The sequence below is a fragment of the Macadamia integrifolia genome, chromosome 7 (genome assembly GCF_013358625.1).
Source record: "Macadamia integrifolia cultivar HAES 741 chromosome 7, SCU_Mint_v3, whole genome shotgun sequence".
Classification (NCBI taxonomy): Eukaryota; Viridiplantae; Streptophyta; class Magnoliopsida; order Proteales; family Proteaceae; genus Macadamia; species Macadamia integrifolia.
In genome coordinates this window covers 27,953,352-27,975,406 of record NC_056563.1, presented here as the reverse complement: position 1 = coordinate 27,975,406, position 22,055 = coordinate 27,953,352, and the positions used below count along the sequence as shown (strand labels likewise).

The window sequence follows — 22,055 nt, the reverse complement described above, 5'->3', positions numbered from 1 at the left end:
CTCCCCCATATGAGGCTATTACATTTTTTTTTTTTTTTTTTGCAAATGACGGGTATCTAGGTCTTTGGCTTGACTAGTCCCATGGGTCCATAATGACCCTACAACCACATGGACCGGGTTATACCGGAATTGAATGAAAACCATTAAACTTTCACTAAAAACAGTGAAGAATAATAAACAACCCCGTAAGAATGGCCCAAGGTGTACCTAATGAGACTCGAATTTAGAAAGTCCAAGTTTAATTCCGTAACACCACACAAAAGTCAAAAGAGAAATTTCTCCATGAACGGCTTCATGGATAGTTGTTAAAGCTCCCCATGTTTCATAATTAAAAAAAAAAAATAAATTAAAAAAAAAAACTGTATATTAGACTAATAGAAGTTCACAGGTCGGGTCTGAGTCCGAATCAGCTCCCCATCCCCTCGTGGGACAAATCTAGAGTCTAGACCCTGCATGATAGAGGTTGGTCCCACACCCAATGGAGGGTGTGAGATCTGTCCCCACCTGTCACCATGTGAGAACTGATCTAAACCCGGTCTGGTTTGACTTGCGCGTGTTCCATGGACTCTTCTGTTTTCCTTGCAGAGCTAACATCCTCATTTATCGAAGGGATGGATACCAAGAACAACGAAGGAGAGTGTAGCTCTGAGGCGGAGGGAATTCTGGGATCCCATGGGGATCGGCCACCGGATAGAGGTAAACAAAAAAAAATCACTGATTTTTGGTCGGCTGTACATAGGCATCATACCCTCCAGGATTCTGGGGAGGCCCCTAGCGTACAGCATGAGACTGAAACAGGTTCTGACAGAAACATAGAGAAGGGGACTGAGACGCAGTCTCAGGTGGAGGCTACCATCGAGGCTTTACCTGTATTCAAGGATGGCGGGATTGTCCAGAGGGAGAAATCCTATGCTACGGTGACGAAGAGATCCCTTCCGAACATCGAGAACCTACCAGATCCGACTCATGCAGGGCCCCTCACTAAGGTAGTTATCCCTTAGGAAGCATATGAGGAGAAGCTGCAAAGTTTCAACTTTGCGCTGATCAGGAGAGTCAATTTTCGTTTTATTTCAATGAATGATGTGCGAAGTGCTGCCAAGGAAGCCTGGAATCTGAAAGGTAGAGTAACTCTTGCTCCCTTGGGGAAAGGCTTTATTCTTTTCCGATTTGAAATCGAAGGGGACATGTCATCCATGTGGAAACGAGGCCCAGTTAACGTGAAGGGACAGGTCATTTGTTTTCAGTGATGGCACCCAGAATTTAGTATTCACGATGACCATACCCAAACTAAATTAGTGTGGATTCGCTACCCTAAACTGCCTATGGAATATTGGCATGAGCGAATTTTACTATCAATGGCCAAGGCCTTTGGCCGCCCTGTGGAGATAGACCATAGGATGAGGAACGCCACTATGGGCAGCTATGCACGTATCCTCATAGAGGTGGAACTTGGGGGTTCTCGTGTGGAGGAGATCCAAGTGGAGAAAAAGCAACCGAGAACGAACACTCTATTTTGGTTTAAGCAGAGAATCTTGTATGAAGACGAGATTGGAAGATGCTCGTTTTGTAAAAAACTGGGTCATTCTATCACCCAGTGCAGGGAGAAAAAAGGTAAGGAGAGGTCCGATGAAGGATTAAAGGGAGATGCAGTTGTGACTCTGGACCAAGGAGGTGTTGGCCGGACAGAGGGTGGGCGGCTCTCACCGGCGGCAAATCCTGATGCTTCTAGTGACATTGGAAGGGCTAATTTGGAAGGAAATATTCCGCCTCTCTTTTCTAAGGAAAATACCATAAACAATGGAAATCCTCCAATGGGAGATTCCCCTCCTATTTTGGAAGGTCATCTGGATAGATTGAATCAAGGTGATTTGGAGATATTCCTCCCAATATCTCACATTCCTACTAGTAATACTAATGATCCGTTTATGGTGGATAATCCACTTGGTGAAGGTGGATATGAATATGGATCAGACCCAGCTGAATCCGAATTCTCTTCCTTTGAGAAGGAAACGCAGGCTTCTGAGGAAGAAAATATGCATAAGCCTGCTGTGCCGATCATGGTAGGTGTGCCAGAAAATGCGAGGAGTAAGAAGGTGCAGCGTAAATTACGCCCTCGCAAGAATAGAGTGTCGTATACCGCTGGTCGTGGAGGAAGAACCCAAGTTAGAGGTGGCAAGAGTGGGAGAACTCAGAACTGGGGCAAGGAGGTTCATGTGGTCTCTAGTATGGTGTCATCTCAATATTTAGGAGGCAAGATGATTATTCAACACCAAGAGATTGCGGAACTGGATAATGCCATATGCAGGGCAGAGGAAGAAAGTAGAAAAGGGAAGACAATCGCAGTGACGGGGCAGGCGTCAAGGTCTGACCATGAGACTGTGCTCCATAGGTGATTTTATGAAGATCCTGTTTTGGAATATCAGAGGGATGTGAAAGGCGTTTGGTAAACGCGCCTTCGCCTTGAGGGACATTATAAATAAGAAGGACCCAGACCTTCTGTGTATTGCAGAGCCGATGATCTCTGTGAGTGATTTCCCGAATCTATTTTTTAATAAATTGGGATTTCATAGCGATGTTATCTTTAATCATAGAGCAGATAGAGTCTCTAACCTGTGGATTCTTTGGAAGCGCAATCTGAGAGCACCTGTGGTTGTCTCTAATTCGGAGCAACACATAACTGCCTCCATGACTTGGGGGCTCATTGAATATAGGTGACATTTGTGCATGCCAGCTGCTTCAGAGCAAAGAGAAGATTTTTATGGACGCTTTTGGCGGCTGATTCCCCTTTGGTTCCTACCCCGTGGGCGATGATGGGTGATTTCAACGCCACTCTTCACTCTCATGAAAAGTGAGGCCCAGGGAACTTTAGTCTAGGCTCTACAGCAGAGTTTGGAGCCATGGTAGATGCTTGCTCCATGTCTCAGTTTCCCTCGATTGGCAGAAAATTCACTTGGACAAACAATCGATGCAGTGGAAATGTTTGTTCGATTTTGGACAGAAGTTTCTGTAACGAAGAATGGCTTGATAGTTTTCAGAACTGTTCCCAATATGTTCTTCAACGTATTGGTTCTGATCATCCCCCATTGCTTCTTATGTTTGAATATACTCACAGGCCTCAGAATTGCCCATTTAGATTTCATCGATTCTGGATGGATCATGACGACTTCGATAGAGTGGTGGCGGATTCTTGGTCGGAATGGATTTTGGGAGCTCCTATCTATGTCCTTGTCAATAAGCTTAAAAAGCTTAAGGGTGTGATCAGACACTGGGCAAGGTCTGTTTTTCCTCACCTGGATAGGGCGCTGGAAGAGGCAAAGAGGGATCTAGCTCAGATTCAGGAGCAGATTGATATACAAGGTATGGATGATCAGTTGTTTGCCTTGGAGGCTGAGGCTAAGACTACCCTGATTAAGGTCATGGAAAATCATGAAAAAATGTGGGCTGAAAAAGCAAGGATTAGATGGCTAAAATTTGGTGATAGAAACTCCAAATTCTTCCACCTTTCTACAAAAATGAGGAGGAATAAGAACACGATTAGATCACTTAAGAAGCAGGACGGCTCTATGGTTGATGATCCCATCCAAATAGGGAACTACATAGTTGACTTCTATGAGAATTTTCACAAAGTTACCCCGACTGTTCAGCATGAGGAATTACTGGATAACATTCCCTTGATCTTGAGCCAAGCTGATCATTACCATTTGGATGCCCTTCCTGGTGATGCAGAGATTAAAAGGGCTGTGTGGGAGCTTGATCCGGACAGCTCGCCAAGTCCTGACGGCTTCCCTGGGGCTTTCTTCAGAAGATGCTGGCACATTGTGGAAAAAGAAGTGAGCAATGCGGTCAGATATTTTTTCAGCTCAAGCTACATGCCGCAGGGTGTGAACAATAATTTCATTGTGCTGATCCCAAAGGTAAATGGGGCTGATAACCTAGGTAACTTCCACCCCTATGCATGGGAAACTTCTTCTGCAAAATTATTACAAAGGTGATGGCATTGAGGTTGGAGCCTCTTCTTCCCAGATTAATATCTGATGAGCAAGGCGCTTTCCAAAAAGGAAAGATTATCCATGATAATATTATTGTTGCTTCAGAGCTTGCGAACTTGATGTTCTCATCCACCAGAGGAGGGGGTATCGGCATAAAAATCGAAATCAGAAAAGCCTATGACACAATTGACTGGAAGTTTATCTTTCAGGTTATGCATAGATTTGGTTTCTCTGAGAGATGGATCGGCTGGCTCAACCAAATTCTAATATCTTCTAAGATATCAATTCTAGTTAATGGAGGACCGTAAGGTTTTTTTAATGTGGAACGAGGCCTGAGACAAGGTGATCCGATTTCGCCGATGCTGTTTATAACCGCAGAAGAAGTTATATCTCGGGGATTGAAGGGGTTAATCAAGTCGTACCAAATAAAGCCAATCCAGGGCCCAAGAGGCGCTAAAACCCCAGGGCACATCTTGTTCGCGGATGACATCTTTATATTCACCAATGCTTCCCAGAGGTATGTCAATAATCTAAAATTTTTTTTGACAAAATATCAAGAATTTTTAGGTCAATGCATCAATCTTGATAAAAGTAATCTTTTCCTCGGCAAGATTAATTTAGCAAGGAGGTAGAATATCTCTAATATTTTGGGAATTCGAAGTTGTAGCTTCCCTACAAAATATTTAGGGGTTGAAATCTTTAAGGGTCGGCTAAAAAAAAACGCTCTCATGCCTGTTATGGACAGTGTGAAGAAGCGCCTTGCAGGGTGGAAGGGTAAGCTTCTTTCAATGGCGGGAAGAACAGAACTAGTCAAATCTGTGATCTCTAGCATCCCTACTCACAATTTTGCTGTATATTGGTGGCCCTCATCTCTTCTAGCTACTATGGAGAGATGGATGCAAAATTTTATATGGACAAGGGAGGTGGAAAGTACGAGAGCAATTACAGTGAAGTGGAATACTCTGTGCAAGCCCAAAGATGAAGGGGGCCTAGGGATCAGGAAGCTAAGAGACTCAAATAACGCTATGCTGTGTAAAATGGTTTGGAGAATTAAACATGGGAAATCGAACGCTAGCTCTTTCCTTCGTGCAAGATTTGTTAAGACGAATGGTAAATTTTCCAAGGGAAGCAGGCCTTCATCAATTGCCTTGGGGATTCGGAAGTCATGGGACTTTGTGTCAGAGTACGAGAGGTGGGTTATTGGCAATGACAATTTGACAAACTTCTGGAAGGATAAATGGTGGGGACCTAAATCTCTGATGGAGGAGATCCAGACTATGGACCTTTCCCCCCCTAATACTAATGCCAAAGTGTGTGATTTTATCCAGGATGGTCAATGGAACTTCCCTATAGTACAGTCTGAACTTTTAAATAATATTTTTAACTCTATCAAGGAGATAGCTATTTGCCCTGCTCAGATGGAGGACTTCTGCGCCTGGGAATTATCTCCTATGGGGAATTTTTCTACGGCTTTTGCATGGGATGAAATTAGAGAAAAATCCCCAAAAGTTCCTTGGTTCTCTTTGATTTGGAGGAGAGGTCTTCCCCCACGGTATTCTACCCTAGATGGTGGCTTGCTCATAGGAAACTCCCAACGGACGAGCTGATCAAAGCGAAAGGCATCATGATGGCATCGAGATGCTTCCTTTGCAACCAAGATGAAGATGGCATTGACCATGTCTTTATTCACTGTCCATACTCAACTTGCATATGGGAAAGGTTCTGTGCTTGTTTTGGGATTTCTTGGCCGATGCATCAATCTATAGAAGGTTTGATAAAATGGTGGAAGTCCAAGGCAAGAATCTTAAACTTAAAAAACCCATGGCTACTGAGCTTTTCAATCATTGCCACTAATATTTGGTGGGAGAGAAATAGACGAAGCCATGAGGACAAGGCTCGATCCGATGCGCATATTTTTGAATTTATTTGCCATGAGCTTGGTCTTTGTTTGGGTAGTTCGAAGGGTGAAGTGAAGAGCATCAGCAATCTCTCATGCTGCAGGAAATTGGGGTTACATATAGAGGCCCCTAAGTGTATTCCGCCTCTAGAAGTTCATTGGTGTAAACCCCATTCGAATTGATTTAAAATCAATGTAGACGGGAGTTCTCTGGGGAACCCAGGAAGGGCAGGTGCTGGTGGCATTGCTCGTAACAAAGAGGATCAGATTTGCAACTCTTTTAGTATTTATTTAGGCATTAAAAAAATCTTCGAGGCTGAGTTTGAAGCAGTTTTGGAAGGTCTGATCATGGCAAAGAGATATGGTGCCAGAGAAGTGTGGGTTGAGTCAGATTCTGCTGGTGTGGTGTCTACTGTGCAAAAGAACCAAGTCCCATGGTTTGTGCTCCAACGATGGAGAGCTATTCTCCCCTATTTGAACTCTATTTCGTGGAAAATTTCTCATTGTTTTTGCGAGACAAATGTGGTTGCAGATTATTTGGCAAGGAAGGCTTCAAAATCAGGAATCACAGAAACCTCTGTGACATTCCCAAGTCATATTATGATGGAGATTGAAAATGATGCAATGGACAGGCATAGATTCAGATTCTGCTAGGGTGCTTCTTGCTTTCTCTGCCGATGGCCATGCCGAAGGTGGAGAGAGCAAGTTTCTCTAGCGGTCTCGGCTGTGTTTCCTTTCTTTTTCTGTTGGTGTATTTTCCCCTTTTATTTTAATAATAGCATCTTTTAACAAAAAAAAAAAAAACATCCTCATTGATCTGAGCTGACCTTGTTGACCTTACCCGGCAAGTCGATGGGTCCGAGGGAAAATGTCCATAGTGATCAAATTAATTAGTAAGTCTTACTTTCAAAGTTATGACCTCCATAATCATCCAGCTGTGTTCATTGGTCTTTACTCTATTTCTCTGTCAAAAAATAATAATCAATATCTTCACCAAGTGAAATTTCAAATGAAAATGAAAAGTCAAATTATTGGTACTGTAAGTACAATTTCTGAGGTCTCAGCACATACCCGCCAAATTTCTAAGCACAGGTTTGTTGGTGTTTGCATCCAAAGGTATTACTTACTCTTTTCTTAAAGCTTTCCATATATCTCTAACCTCTAGATGTTATCTTTCACGGATTTAGCTTTCTCAAACTAGGTCATGATCTCAAGTAGTATTAAGATTGGATTGGGCAACTTTGTTGAATACTCAAGTTAGTAGTGAAAAACACTTCTCAGCATGGTGGTGGCTGCCAATGCAGTAGAAGGTTGACTTAAGTCCAAGAAGAGATCGCTTGTTTTACTCTAGTCCCAATCAGATGTGTACATCATGTTATCTCACACCCCTGGCTGCCTTTACTTGAGCTGGGACGCCAATCCCTAATGACCTATGGGCCCTCAATAGGATGTGACCTACAAAATTGGTAGGCCTGATCTTATTAAATATAGATATACCCCCATCAGTGAAGTTTGATCATAAACATAAATTTCTGGAACTAAGATAAATTATATTGGTTATGACTATGGTTTTAGTAATCAGAATCAGATTGCCGGATTTCCAATTCAGCCATGTTAAAACCTGCAACTTACCATCTTCTTGCGAAATGCATTTTATGTTCAGATCTCCATGGAGGCTTCGGGACACAACTACTCCAGTCGAATGATAAGATTGCCTTTGTTCGTCCGTGCCCTCTTTCATCATTTGTTATTTTTTTTTCCTCTTCTTCCCAAATGGAATTTTTGCTCAGATCTCCAAGGGGCATTCAAGACACAACTATTTTGCTCAATTGGTAAGATAGCCAATGTTCGGCCTCACTTGTTTCGTCTTTTGTTGTTTTGCCTTTCTTCCTAAGCTCTTTAACTTGGTGCATGTATTTGTCTTTTTGTTTCTCTATCTTAAGGACCCATCGATGCCCGATTCGTTTACATCTATTGGATTTAGTACCAACCAATTCCATCCCAACACCGGCTATGCATCGAAAGCCTACTCTTATGAAAATGAGGGCGACAGAGAAGAAGATGAAGGAAAGGAGTAAGATTCTTAAATATTGACTTGATCCTTTCTTTTCCTTTTTCCTTTCCATCAATTGCTATTTTCTTACTTTCTCTTACTTTCATATAATTGCTATATTTTTGTAACTTTATATTTTATTATCAATACAATGCAATCGTATTCAGTTCTATTTATGATTCATTATTCCTATTGGTTATTGCTCTTCATTCGGCATAAGCATATCAGATTATGTTTTCACCGAAAAGAAATTAAAAAAAAAAAAAAGGCATATTTTTAGAGGTGAAATTTTGACATGTTTATTTTTTAAAATCTACAAAATCCTTTTTGTTGGAAGTGGCAATGCCAAATCAAAATTTTGTACCATGAACAGTTCGTCACCAACATTAGAGTAATTGAACAAAATAGAAAAATAGGGTTTTAGTGTTATCACTTTGTATCACAGGTGCAATACCTTCAAGGGAACACCACATTTGAACATGTGTCTCCTCATAGACAAATAGGTTCTCTGGATCAATGATTGAGTGAGAACATTAACAATCGAATCAATTTCACAAAACAGGATTCAAAACCATAGTCTTAAAGAAAAGGAGACTAGAAAGGACCAAAAGAAACCCTAGAAGAGAGTTCCCACGAGTAATCGATGCTTCTCCATCACTCCTCTCCTCAGCTGGATTTATAAATTGAGAAAGGTGAAACCCCATTTTGCTAAAGAGCTCACTTGTCAAGTGGTAAGATCTTATTGGGTGATTCTGCCTTGGTTGCTCTAGTAGGACATGTATTTACTGGTAATCACAACCTATTAGCTGATAATTATTTTAAGATCGCTTCACTTAACAATATCATATAGTAGATTTATGGTCATAGAGAGAATCACTGTCAAAAACCATAATCCATAGAAAGAACTTATTTAGGAAATCTTGACCATCATTGGACATATAAACTTTTGTGAAACACTTTTCAGATGTAATTACTAAAAGATATGTAAATTTAACATAGAGAAAAAAAATTTATAAGACTACCACTGAGCTTAGATTTCATCCAATCACAATCGGATAGCTCTCTCATGAGATAATAACCCTATACAAGAAATGTATTCAATGTCAAGAATCTCTTAGATTTGTAGGTAAATATTGTGAATCTAACACAATGATATATGGCCAATGTAGGCAATAATCTTTGGTATGCCAAAGCAGGCAATGTCTAACTGAAATGTTAAGGACCTTTAAGGTCAGCGATCCAAACTAACTATCAATTATAGTCATGTTGCTTAGCTAAGTGTTGGCAGTCCATGCCAAAAACATTTAGATGATCTAGTTTGATAGACATACAGTATGAATGTTCATATTTATAATTTTTTTAGTCACATTCATAACAAATATAGAATATAAAAACCCTATGAACAGAATACCCAATTTTGTCTCTAGTTGAAAACACTATAAGGTTTTTAGCCAAGAATAGTCAATCCCCATGAAACTTGAAAGAAAATATTAAAAAAAAAAAAAATCACTTCAATTGGTTTTGATGGAAAGACGTGTATCTGTCCATATCTTGATTTTTTTTTTATTTTTTTTTATTTTTTATGATTCTTCTATAGAACTTGGAATGTTTAAACAAATATACTATAATGAGACAGAAAAAGGGTGGTAGTAAAAATATTGTTTCTTTCAATTTGAAGATTTCTGCGGTTTCTAATTTCTACTTTTTGCTGCCGTATTTTGTAGGAGAATATTAAATATTGGTAAGAGCCTCTGTGGACCTAATTCAAAGGAGATTAATGTGGGAATCCTATGCAATAGACCTGGGATGGGAAGGGTCCCAGGAAGGAAACTATTAAGTCTTTGTAGTTACAATTATGATCCTTATTCGACGATGATTTATGTGGAAGTCCAGGACCATCAATGCATATGTGAAACTGTAAAGAACGATGCGACGGTGGAAGACATATGTAAAGCTCTAAAGAAAAAGTATAAGAGAGGGGAGAGCAAGACGTATGTATTGAAATATAAAGCAAGTGTCCTAAAAAGTTCCAAGAAGCTCTCCTACTATTCTATCAAAAATGAGGATCACCTTGAGTTCAGGAGGAAGTAAACGGTCACACAACAATGACTAGTTACTCCCCCAATGTTTTATCAATTTCTACTTGTTAATAAGGTGAATGAGAATTGTGTCTGAAGGAGAATTAGGTTTGAATATCAATAGTTACTCCCCTAATGTTTAGTAGCTTTATGAGCCTTCTCATTTAATAAGAATAGAAGTATTAGTGTGGTTGCATGACCACTCGAGTAGATGGAATACATCAAGTCAGTTTCTCGTCAAAGTAACTAGAAGAAATTTGTATTTTATGTTTGTTTTCAATGTAAAATAGTCAGAAATAATAAAAAATAAGGTGAATTATTATTGTCATAAAGGTCTCTTATTTTTCTAAATACCATAGAGTATTTATATAGCAACCTTGTTGTTTTTCCCCCTGGTAACATTAGACACCTCAATTTTGTCATCCAGACGGCGTGCATAGAGATGATAAATGGATCTCCATATATGTGATTTAGGCTTTGTTGAGTAGCTTTAGGTTTCCCCATGCTTTAGACCTTGCGTAGCACCATTCTTTGATCTTTTAATTTGGCATCAACTTTCGAAAATACCATTGGCAGCCAAGTTGGTCAATCATGCACTTTATTGAATAAATGATTTTCCTCCTAATTTAATGGATAAACCCAATTTAGATTGTTCAAATTGGTAAAAGATGTAGGAAATCTGGAGTTTCAGGCACGATGATTAATTTTCCTCACCATATTTCAGTAGAACTTGCAGCTGATACAATGGCTATACCTAGATTCATGTTTCGCTAAGTTGTAGGTAAGAGTCCCTGTTGATGACAATGCCAATGAAGGGGCTTCCTACCTATGATTGTTTATTTTACTTTTTTCATGCTGGTTCTTTTGTTTTCCTTTTTCTTTTTATGATATGGATCTCTTAGCTCAAAAGACAAACAAAATTACATCTTTTTTTTTTTTTTTTTTTTTTTTTTTTTTTTTTTTGTTATTTACATCCTATATAACTGCCCAAGGGGACTTTATTTACACACACAAGAGGAGAGGGGGGATGCGTGTGACATGAGTTGATCCCTAGACCACAAACCTGGCGTCTGTTTTACCTAGTGCGCTATGCACTGGATTCACTTTGTTAACGTCCAATGAAGACTATCGAACTCAACTGAGAGTTGACCAATGGGTGGTCGATGTCAACTGATTTTTATCTAGTGTCGATCGAAGCACATTGAGTATTGACTCTTGGATTTCATGCTTTGAAAAGGATTGGTAAGCGTGGACTCTTGGAGTCGTAACCTCACTCCAATTGCTTCCAAGATATCATGAGAGTGTTCACACTCTCCTTAAACACTTCACCACTTAGTGTGAAATAAGGAAACCTTGCCAAAGATGAGTTCAATCCTAATTAAAAAAATTGGAGGTATTTTGAACAGTTGTTTGACCATTAATGCTAAATTGGTTCTATCTCACTCAATCCAATGGTTTTGAGTGAGGAATTTTTCATTATGAAGTAGAGTCATTCAATGAGAGTCTCAAGCTATAAAATAAAGGTTTAGGCTATTCCCTAGAGGCATTTGGCTCTGGTTTTTGAGTGCTAGAAAGTGTTCTCTGAGTTTCAATAGTATTCTTAACAATGCTTTTGTTTCAACTTAGAGCTACCATAGGCCAATTTGTGCACACCTTATCCAGCTCTTAAAATTTCTACAGTCTCAGTTACTTCTTTCAACAAAATCCCTTGATTCCATTTGATACATATTTTGGTAACATTATGTGATCATAGGTATACCGCCACTATTTCAGCAAAATCAATGGTGTTATGCTTCTCTCCTAAGCATGGTAGTGGTTAGACCATCAGTTGAAGAAGAAGGTGGTGTTTTACTTTTAACATGAAATTACTTGCTTTGTCCATCAACAATAAGAAAAATATATATATATATATATAAATAGGTAAATAAATGTATTAAAGAAAGGGGGAGGAATTTTAGCCCACATGGGCTCAAAGATAAGAGCTAAGAAGCCCATTCAACTCAAAGGACTGCAATCAAGGCCTGAAGGGCTTTAAGTCTCACATTTTCAATGCATCGCAAAAACCCACATGAGCTAAAAACAAAGTAAGTCAGTCCATCAAGGGCAATCAAGTCAAATCTAGTAATTAGGGTTTGAGAAACCCTAACAAATGTCTATTCTCTTCATCTATCCAGGCGCCAAGGGAGCATAGCTGGCTAGAGGGCTGCTGCTTTGGAGGACGTTGGCCTTGTAAAGGGCTACAACCAAGCTTGCAATTGGCCTAGCAAAGGTGACCTCCACAACTTAGCGCCAGCTTTGTTGAGGGCAACAGCGTAGCGGCTGACAACAAAAGGTAGAAGCCGAGCGAACCAAGAAAATAGAAGCTGGCCATGTAGGGCTGGTGGTGAATGATTGTAGACCAATCGGCGACAGAATAGACCGAGGGAGAAAAACAGCGTCATTAAAGAGAAAGAGTGAAATCAAATTTATTTTCCAAATTGACACGACTCCTTAACTATTTCAGAGTTTCTATTCCATTTTAATTCCTATTTCACTAAAATAAGATGCAAAAATCAAACCAAATAATTTCGAAATAGAAATCACCCCATAAAATTGAGATAGAAATCTTACCAAATCCCTACACTCCATGTGACAAATCCCTACAAATACAATTTATAAACTTCAGCCAGGCCGGACATAAATTTCAATCTTACACTCCATGTGACAAATAAAAACCATAGGTTTAGGTATGACTCTCTTTGATGAATACCTAAGTAGGTTTAAGCATGAACATTGTAGACCTGTAGGGTGGTAAATACAGTACCCCAAGCTGTAAGAAAGAGTAATACAATTGCTGCAACCACTGAAATGATCGTCCATGGATTGTTGCAATAATCTCCCTTCAATGTCGCTCTCCATTGGTGACAGCGCCTCTTATAATATCTGTTCACTTTGTCACAAAGTTCACTGTAGTAAAAGTCACTATGAGTAACTTCACTGCAAAGATTGCTAAATAGAGAAGAGACCTTATTATCGTCACCCAAATGATTCATAATGATTCCACGATCACGAAGAAAAGCCACATCATCAGAAGAGTTAATAAGGTAATCCATCAAGATGGCATATGATGTTATGTAGTGCTTACCTCGAAAACGGTATTGCTCATAAGCAATAAGATTCCGAAAAAAGGAATCTGTATAATCAGTAATACATAATAGAGGGATCTCAAATACTCCTTTATTGAACTTTACGTCAATCAAGCTATTACTTGTAAGGCTCTTCTTGAACTTAACACCGGATCGCCGGAGCTCCACCACACACGGCAGAGATTCTAGTGGTGTACTTAATAATGGTGGCTCGTCAATGGTCGGAAGAGAAATACTAAATGTATAACTGAGCAGATCTAGTAAATGGTCGTGTCTAATGTTCATGTTATTTTGACGATACCTGTGCATAGCTTGTGGTACCAAATCATCAAAGTAATAGAGAGCCATTTCGATAAGTGTTAATCTATCATTTGGATCCTTACTTAGATCGAATAACCTTTGAAGAACTGAGATGGGTATTTGGTTTTCAAGCAATACCAAGTCTCTCACAACCCTAGCTTTCTTTGAAATGGAATAGAATATAGGATCATTAACATCTACCGGAACATATCTTGATATTTTCCTGAATAACTCAATAATGAAGAAGCCATCAAGGAGCATCATTTCTAAGAATTCTTTAGGACTTAACTCAATGGGCTCTGAGTAACAACCTCGGGCTTCAGCTTCTAACTCCTTGAGAGCTTCCACATACTCCTCCAGACTGGTTCCATTTCTTGTTCGATCAAGAAGTGCCTGTGCATATTGCAACTTAAGGTCTTCCATGGGGTTTAAGTTTTCCATACCACGGTAATAAGGGCCGATGGAGACCATATCAGGCGTGTAAGCATCTTCGTTCATTTTGCGAATTCTTTTGTGGACTCTGTAGATACAAATTGTTGTCCCCAAGGAAGGATTGGATCTCTGAGAAAGCTTTTGTCTGAGAGAATCAATGTCTATGGAAGCATGGTTTTCTCCTGAATCATGTGAACTCACAATATTATTCTCCATCATATCCTTCTATCTGTCCAATGTAAACGATTCTAAAACCCATTAGATATGGAAATGGTAAGGTAATTTATGTTAATGATAACTAAAATCATGGTCTACATACCTCAGAACTGCTGATACCAATAAATGAAAGGACCACCCGGTAGAACAAATTGAAGATCTTGTATGCTTCTCTTTAAGTACTGTAATTCATCATTCTTGTACTTGCTATAGAGCTTATAGTACTTAAGGCTTTGAGTTGGAGTTTGAACAACAAAATAAGTGGAAGCTAAGCAGTAAATAATATGATATTTTAACGGCTTGAATGGAGTGGCAGCATTGTTGTCGTGGATGTCTTTGCATTGCCCAATGAATTTGTACTCATAAAAAAAATGCAATGTCCAATGAATTTGTCTGTATGGCTACTAGGGTAAATTTCAGGTAAGGGTTAGTAAATAGCTTTCCATTTATTTATTTATAGCAATGGTAAGGGTTCCATGTTCTTTCCACGAGATCAAGTTGGCCATTTGAGGTAGGACCCAATAGTGGATGAAGACAGAGAGAGCAAGTGGAGATAGGGCTAGGTTTTACCATTTATTATTTATTGGAAAAGACTGGCCACACTGCCAGCATACCGCAAGGTAATGTTCAATGTGTCTATCTATCTCTTCCCCCCTCCCTTCGAATGACCCCTATTCCTTCTATATAATACCCTATCTTGCACCGCCTCTCATCCATTGGTACCATTTGTTAGCTTATAGCACAAGCGTAGTGTGCTTTTTTTCTTTTTTTTTTTAAATTGGTTTACTAACTAGAAATAAAGTATCAGTACAATTAGCAAACAGAAAAGGACTAATACAAGGAGGAGGAACATTAAGTAGAGAAAAAGGGGACTGAGAAGAATCAGCATAGGAGGCGAGAGAATCAGCACCCCCACCCATTGGTGCCATTTGTGTGCTTGTGCCTCTCCTTATGTATGGGATGATGTTTTTTGTCTTGGTACATGACCTGTGCACTTGTTTATTTCTCTTCTCCCCAAATAGAGTTACAAATGTCATTTCATAAAAGGGAGGAGAGAGATTGACCCACGTTCCAAGACAAAAAATATTTTTCCTTTATTTATATAGAGAATATGTTGTCTAAGTTGTGAAAGGTAGGGCATGCTAGCACATTTGTGTCTATCTCTTCCATTTTTTTACATGGAATAACTTGTAGTTCTGCTATATAAAATACTGTTTTACCATAGCTCATCGGTACCCTTGCTAATGTTGCTTGCTCAAAGAACTCTCTCCCATTTAGCAATCTTGTTTCTATCTCTTTTCTTCTAAAATAAAATGACATCGTTGCTCTCCTATCTACGATGCTATTTTTATCACACCTCATTGGTGTGCTCTTCTATGTTGCTTATAGAGATATTACGTAGACCTTGGTTTCAAATATCGACAATGGATCAATCAATTGAGGCCTATATAGATGCCAAGCCGATCTCATATAGCTAGAATGGTTCTTAATAAGAGAAAATTTGTCCAAAAATGAATTTTTAAAGTTAACGGCAAAACGTTTTGATACGACCCATTATTATCAATAATGACATTGATATCTGCCGAGACCAATATGGTTACTGATATTAAAAATCATGATTTTTAGAATAACCTTTTAGGATAAAGTTTTCCTCCACTGGGATAGAAGATTCACCACTCTATGCTAGGTCCACACATCCCTATAGGTTTTAATAAGTTCAACATAAAGCCCTCTTGATATCCCTTGCATGCTCCGAACCTACTAGAATTCCATTCATTGTGGTTAAAGGAAAACGCAACCCAATTTTTATATACCAATTTAAGAGAAGATTCGTATAAAGAGGAGAGGTAGAAAGGTAGAAAGACTAATGTACCTTCTACTTTTGCTTTGAACTTTATTAATAATTTAATGCGTAGGTTTCCAAATGGATTGCACACACGAGCATCGAAGGGGAGGAGCACTTGATCATTTTTTAGCCCCATGTGAGAGTGCGTAGGGAGATGGTGTTGGACAACATTCTTTTCATCTAATTCAATATATGAAAGAAGGTTCTTTGAACAAGTGGCATAGGGAAACCCACTAATGGGATGTGGAAAAGTGGTATTAGTCATAATATGGCAGCAAGATCATTTCATATGAAGAAGAGAGAGATAAGCATAGATGTATTAGCCTATTTTAACCCAATGGCTTTGACAACCTTTTCACTTAATATATATTTAGGACAAGAGATCACTACTTGGTTGCAAGGCCTTATATCAGTTTAGGGTTCAATGAGACAACATGCAATAATATCATATGAATAAGATTTTTTATTTAATAAAGGTAGGGCAATGATTTTGCACGCCCTTATATCTAGGTGCATGGATTACGCCACCATATAGCTTTGTTTTCACTTATATCTACCAGATGTGGATGGACTCCTTTACCAATGCATATCTATTTTGGATGCATTTGTTGTTATTTTTTATGTGACTTTTGGCTACTTAAATTACGCTGGATAAAATAGATTTATTTGATAGAAAATGGTTTGTTTTTATGCATTTTTTTACAATTTTTTTTTAAATAAATTTTCTACACCCCTGCTAACATTAGTTTTTTTTTTTTTTTTTCTTTTAGAATGAGATCAACTAGGGAAGGAGAAACAAATTAAGCATCCAATCAAAGACGTAGAGTGATATTTTTGTCATTGTGTCTACATCCTTTGCAGAGAGTAATGAGGTGTGTAGTGAACATTAGACGATTGAGAGTATCTGAATACATACACCATAGGTTCCAAGTTACCTAATGCTCACTGCATCAATGGAGCCGCTGCAGCAATTTTCACACTTTTGCCACTTTTATATAAACGTAGAAGGCACACCATCTGTTGGAATTTTTTTCCTTCTGTTTTTTAAGACTGGGATGGTTTTTCCTTTATTCGCTCCCCGTAATTGTTGGGGTCAGGTAACCGAGAAGCCCCGCGCCTCCCAATGAGAGAATTAAATAGAGAACAAAAAGTGGATCCCACTCACACGGTCACACCAGTCAAATCCTACCATGTGCGCCTCCTCCTCCGCCCAATGCCAATGTACGGCCACATTATAATATAACCCTTCTTTTTTATTCTCTTTCTTGGGGCTACATGGAGAACGATACGCATGAAAAGAAAAAGTAAGAGAAAAGGAACTCTTCTCTCACTCGATAGTGCTTGCTTATCTATTTTATTCATAAATATTTCTTCTCCTGTACTCCAAATGGCAACCAATGTAAGAGTGTTAATGGGGTTGATTTTTCAGTTGAATCGATTTGGTTTAATATATCAAACTATTAGGATAAAATTTAGTTTAATTTTTTATTGGATTACCCCAAAAATAGATATTCAGCTATATGGGATGTTCTGTCAAGGTTCCCTATAGATGATATTGTATGGGATGCAACTGAAAAATCAAGATTTTGCATTTCATGACTTCTTCTAGGACAGTAGGGGCATTTTATCATTTTTCCTGATCTCTTGCTCTACAAATGGCAATGCCGAAATTGGGGAAAGGAGCTAGTTCTTTATGGTTTATTTGTATCTTGTTAGGGTTTGGTTATTTCCTCATTCTTTTTATTAATTTATTCTTTGTTGATCTTAAGCAGAAAAAAGGGCACAGGCAATAGTTTTTGTCTTCATGTGTTTGGTCATAGGGACCATATAGTCTGATAGCCTTCTTATTCCCTAAATATAAATATTGAATTGAATTTCCTGCCTAAATGTGTAGCATATGCTAGCGCCACCTTGCATATATCTCTTTCTTCCCCCATATGAAATAACATATATATCCCCCATCATGGGAGGAGAGAGAACAAAGGAAAATACTAACGTTCTCAACGGAACCATTGTAAACCCACATGAAAAATGGAAAAAAGCCCAAAGCCCACTGCTTACTAAAACTATGTTTGGTATGCATTTTCATCCTGAGAATGCATATTCCCATTCTCTTCTGCATTCTTTAGTTAGGGATGAGAACATTGCTTGGATACAAGTTTAGCTAAAATGCATTATTTATTTTAGAATGTCTCAGGTGTTTTATCGAACATCTCATGAACAACATCTACTAAATATTAGCAGTTGAAACACTAACTACATTAAGACCGCAGGGACAATGGTAGGTATAGTGGACTCATCGTAGAACATGAACATGAGATCGATCATGACGACTTCTTCTTCTTTGAACACTTTGTTCATCATCAAATGTCCATCTGCAATATTGTATCTCCTTGTTAATTGATGGATCGATCTTGATTATCAAAAACAACTGAGATCGTTCCTAGTGATCTGAACATAGGAACAGAGATAAATAAAGAGCCAAGAGGACTGAAGAAACTGATTAGACAGCCATTTCGTATTCCCACTTACTAAGCGCCCAATGAAGAATATGTTAAAAAAGAATGTAGGATACAGGTAGCCATTTGAGAATTTAAAACAAATTATAAGATTGAATGGAGGAGCAATTAAGTCTCCCTTTATTGCATTATAATAGCACAAGTGAACACCGCTGCTAAAAAGAGCATGTGGAATGGAAGAAAAGGGGAAAAAAAATTGGCTGCCAACCGAGGGGTTGCAACTTGTAGAAATGCAATCCTAAAGGCGATTCAGAAGGTAATGGAAAAACAAGAACAAATAATGCACACAAGTTTACGAGGGTTGGCAAGATTATCTGCTTCTTTGGTGAGATGAAATTTTGTTTCACTATCAATGGAGAATAGGGTTACAACACTCGTCCTCACACCTCTCAGAATTGCTTACAGAGAAAGTAAATATTGCTATAAATAAAACAAAAAAACCTTAATATTGAAAAGTATAAAACTACCCTCAAATAAAAAATTCAAGCAAGGGTGCAAGTGCAACCCCTCCTACACCCCCGTTAGGCAAGGGGCCTCCCACCCCCCCTTGCAACCCCACGAATTAAACTACGATGAAATACAAGATATCATGCACCAACTTTATGGAATCCATAATGTTGTGCTTGCAAGAAACAGACCTTATTTATACCTAGTTTGAGCCTTCATGGTATTGTAACACGGCTAGGGTTTTGAAAACTTATGGGTCCCCATGGTTCATCCCAGGCCAGCTCGATTCTAGGTTAGGTTAAGATATTTGAGCTCAGGCTCCATGCTATGGCGCTTACGGTAGGCCAAATTTAGCCTTATTTTATCATTAGAATAATAACCGACTCTCTTTGATAGAATAGGCCCAAAGGAGAGAAAACTCTTGACCTCCTAATGGTAAAGTGTTGCTCGATGCCAACTAAGCTATACATTGAACTTAATACCCAACTTTGAAAATATCTAGTATCTCTCCCTCTTATTTGTAGACTCTCATTTCTTTTTGGATTTGTTCCATTTAATTCTAAATTGTACAGGAATTGGCCCAAAGCCTGCCTGACCTTTGCTCAGGCCTAGAAATTAAATCTCCACCCCAGCCGAACCATAGGGTTGATAAAACTCAAACCAAGCCCGACCAGACTTGGGCTCACTAGGCCAAACTTGCACCTTTTAACCCAAACTCTCCCGAGAGAAGTTACTGCAGGTTTTTCAAGAGCATCCAACCGAGTGGAGATAATATATATGTAGTAGACTACTAAGTGGAAGAAGCTCCCAGGTCTGTTTTGACTTGCACATGCTCCATGGACTCTTCTTTGAATGCAGAGTTCTTGTCCTCATTTATCAATGGTGGCCTAGTTGACCTTCCCAGCAAGTTAAGGGAGATCTCCACTGTAACCAAATTAATTAGTAGATCCATTTTAAAAGCTTTGACTTAGGAAATCATCCAGCTGTGTTCATTGGTCTTTACTCCATTGCTCTGCCAAAATAATAATAATAATAATAATAATAATAATAATTAATATACTCACCAGTTTCATGCAGTTAGAACCTATAATTGAAGTTTCAAATTAGAACGAAAGTCAAATTTTTGGATACTATAATTATAGTGTTTGAGATCTCTGATACTCACAATCAATTTTTCTCAAAGATAGACCTGCTTCGCTCAAATGGTAAGCTTCCCTCTATGTTCACCCTAGCTAGCTCTTTTTCATCATTTTTTTCTATTTTTCTCTTCTTGTTCTTCTCTCTTTCTAAGCCCTAACTTCAGGTGAAAGCTGGTGCACAAATTTCTCTGTTTTTTGTATCAACAGGAGAAGAAGATGGAGAGAAACTATATAAAAATTTCATGGATTTAGATTCTTGATTTCTGGATTAACCTCTTTCTTTTCCTTTCCATTCATTACCACTTTTTTTTTTCGCTCGCTTGTTCTCTAGTTTGTGCTTATGGAGCTATCAACTTAAAGGAAAAGCTGGATCAGTATTTTTTTTTTTTATCACAGGATCTCTTTCGCTTGTTCTCTAGTTTGTGCTTATGGAACTATCAACTAAAGGAAAAGCTGGATCAGTATGAATTAGAAGGAATTGACCATTCAATGAAAGACGAGAGGAGTTTATGGAATTGGATCAGATCATGGATGATAGGAGGGTGGCAAAGCTCGAGCTCAAAGTCAATGGTGGACGTAATAGCAACCAGAAGCGGTCGTGACCTCTGCTCCCGTCGGTAGGGATTTTCATAATAATTGATTTTTTTTTTTTTTTTTTTGAATCTATATCCTATGCAAAGAAATCTTACTCAGTTCTGCTATATGGTTCATCGTTTCTTAAGTCATTGGTTAAGGTACTTCAATTCAGTATAAGCATATCAATTATATTATCAAGCTTTAAAAAAAAAAAAAGGAAAAAAGGAAGACAATCAATGAAAAATGAAGAAATCTCTTTGTCTTAAAAAAGTCTTGTCATGTGGTTCCGTGCCTAGACATAGGGGCTTGTGAAATTATTACCCAATGCCACCTATGAAATAAAAATTTTCATTCATATTGATACTCTTGCGCATGCTATTATTGGCCCCATATTGGTGCAAGTGTCACTTGATCAAACAGTGATTTCTAGGTCTTTTTTTTATTATTATTTTTAATGAGAAACTAAAAACTATTAAAAATAGGCAATCATCCACAACAAATCAAAATAATTTTTTTTTAGTGAAAAAATAATATATAAAAACAAGAAAACTTACCTTCCCTAGCTACTGATGTTATATGTTTAGATTTCATCTTCGGTAGTTTTTCCTTATATCTTTATTTGAAGGTCTCTCTTGAACAATATTTTCTGCTGATGGCAATATTGAAGGTGGATGGATGTCTAAGAGTCTCCTTCTGTAATCTATTCATTTTAATACATATGATCTTTTAGCGAAAAGAAAAGAAAAGAGGCTTACAAGTAAAATTTATAACCATTGACTTAAAATACCAAGAAATTTTTTATAAAAATTTCAGATAAATCATAAGCACAACCTTCCTGAAGCCCTTGCATAATTCATCTTCATAATTCCGGAGTATCAATCCACAACTTTATCTCCTTGTAGCCTTTTGTTCTTGCTTGGTGCAAACCCCGCAGGATTCCTCTAGCCTTAATTCTTTTATTTTCTCGATAACTTGTAATGCATTATTGATTCCTCCATAGAAATTGAAATTATTTTGAAGGAAACTTGTCATATGGTGAGATAGAAATGGTATTAAAATTATTTTTTCAATGTGAAGATTTATTGCCCTTCTAATTTCTACCTGTTCACTTCCATATTCTATAGGGTTCCACTAAAAGGCTCCACAGTTTTTGCTACTGTAGATAGTTGTGGATCATTTAGTCTATGCTATTGTGGTTCATCAAGGAGGCAGTGGGAGCCTAATTCAAAGAATATTATTGTGGAAGTCCTGAACATTGGACCCATTACAATAACAGTGCCACATTCTTGGAAGATACAAGAGATATGTGAACATATAAAAAGAATCCATAAGGAACAGATCAACATGAAACGGAAAGTGTACATATTAGCATTTAATGGAAATGTTTTAGAAAAATCTAAGAAGCTCTCAGACTATTTCATCCAGAACTGGTCAACTC

The 22,055-nt window shown here is 38.3% G+C and overlaps 1 protein-coding gene across 1 annotated transcript; it reads right to left on the bottom strand.

The window, feature by feature from the left end:
- Positions 1-12,776: 12,776 nt before the first annotated feature.
- Positions 12,777-14,090, bottom strand: LOC122084875 (UPF0481 protein At3g47200-like). Its single transcript, XM_042653297.1, has one exon. It carries the CDS (start codon positions 14,088-14,090, stop codon positions 12,777-12,779), a length of 1,314 nt encoding a protein of 437 aa, XP_042509231.1.
- Between the last annotated feature and the right edge of the window lie 7,965 nt (positions 14,091-22,055).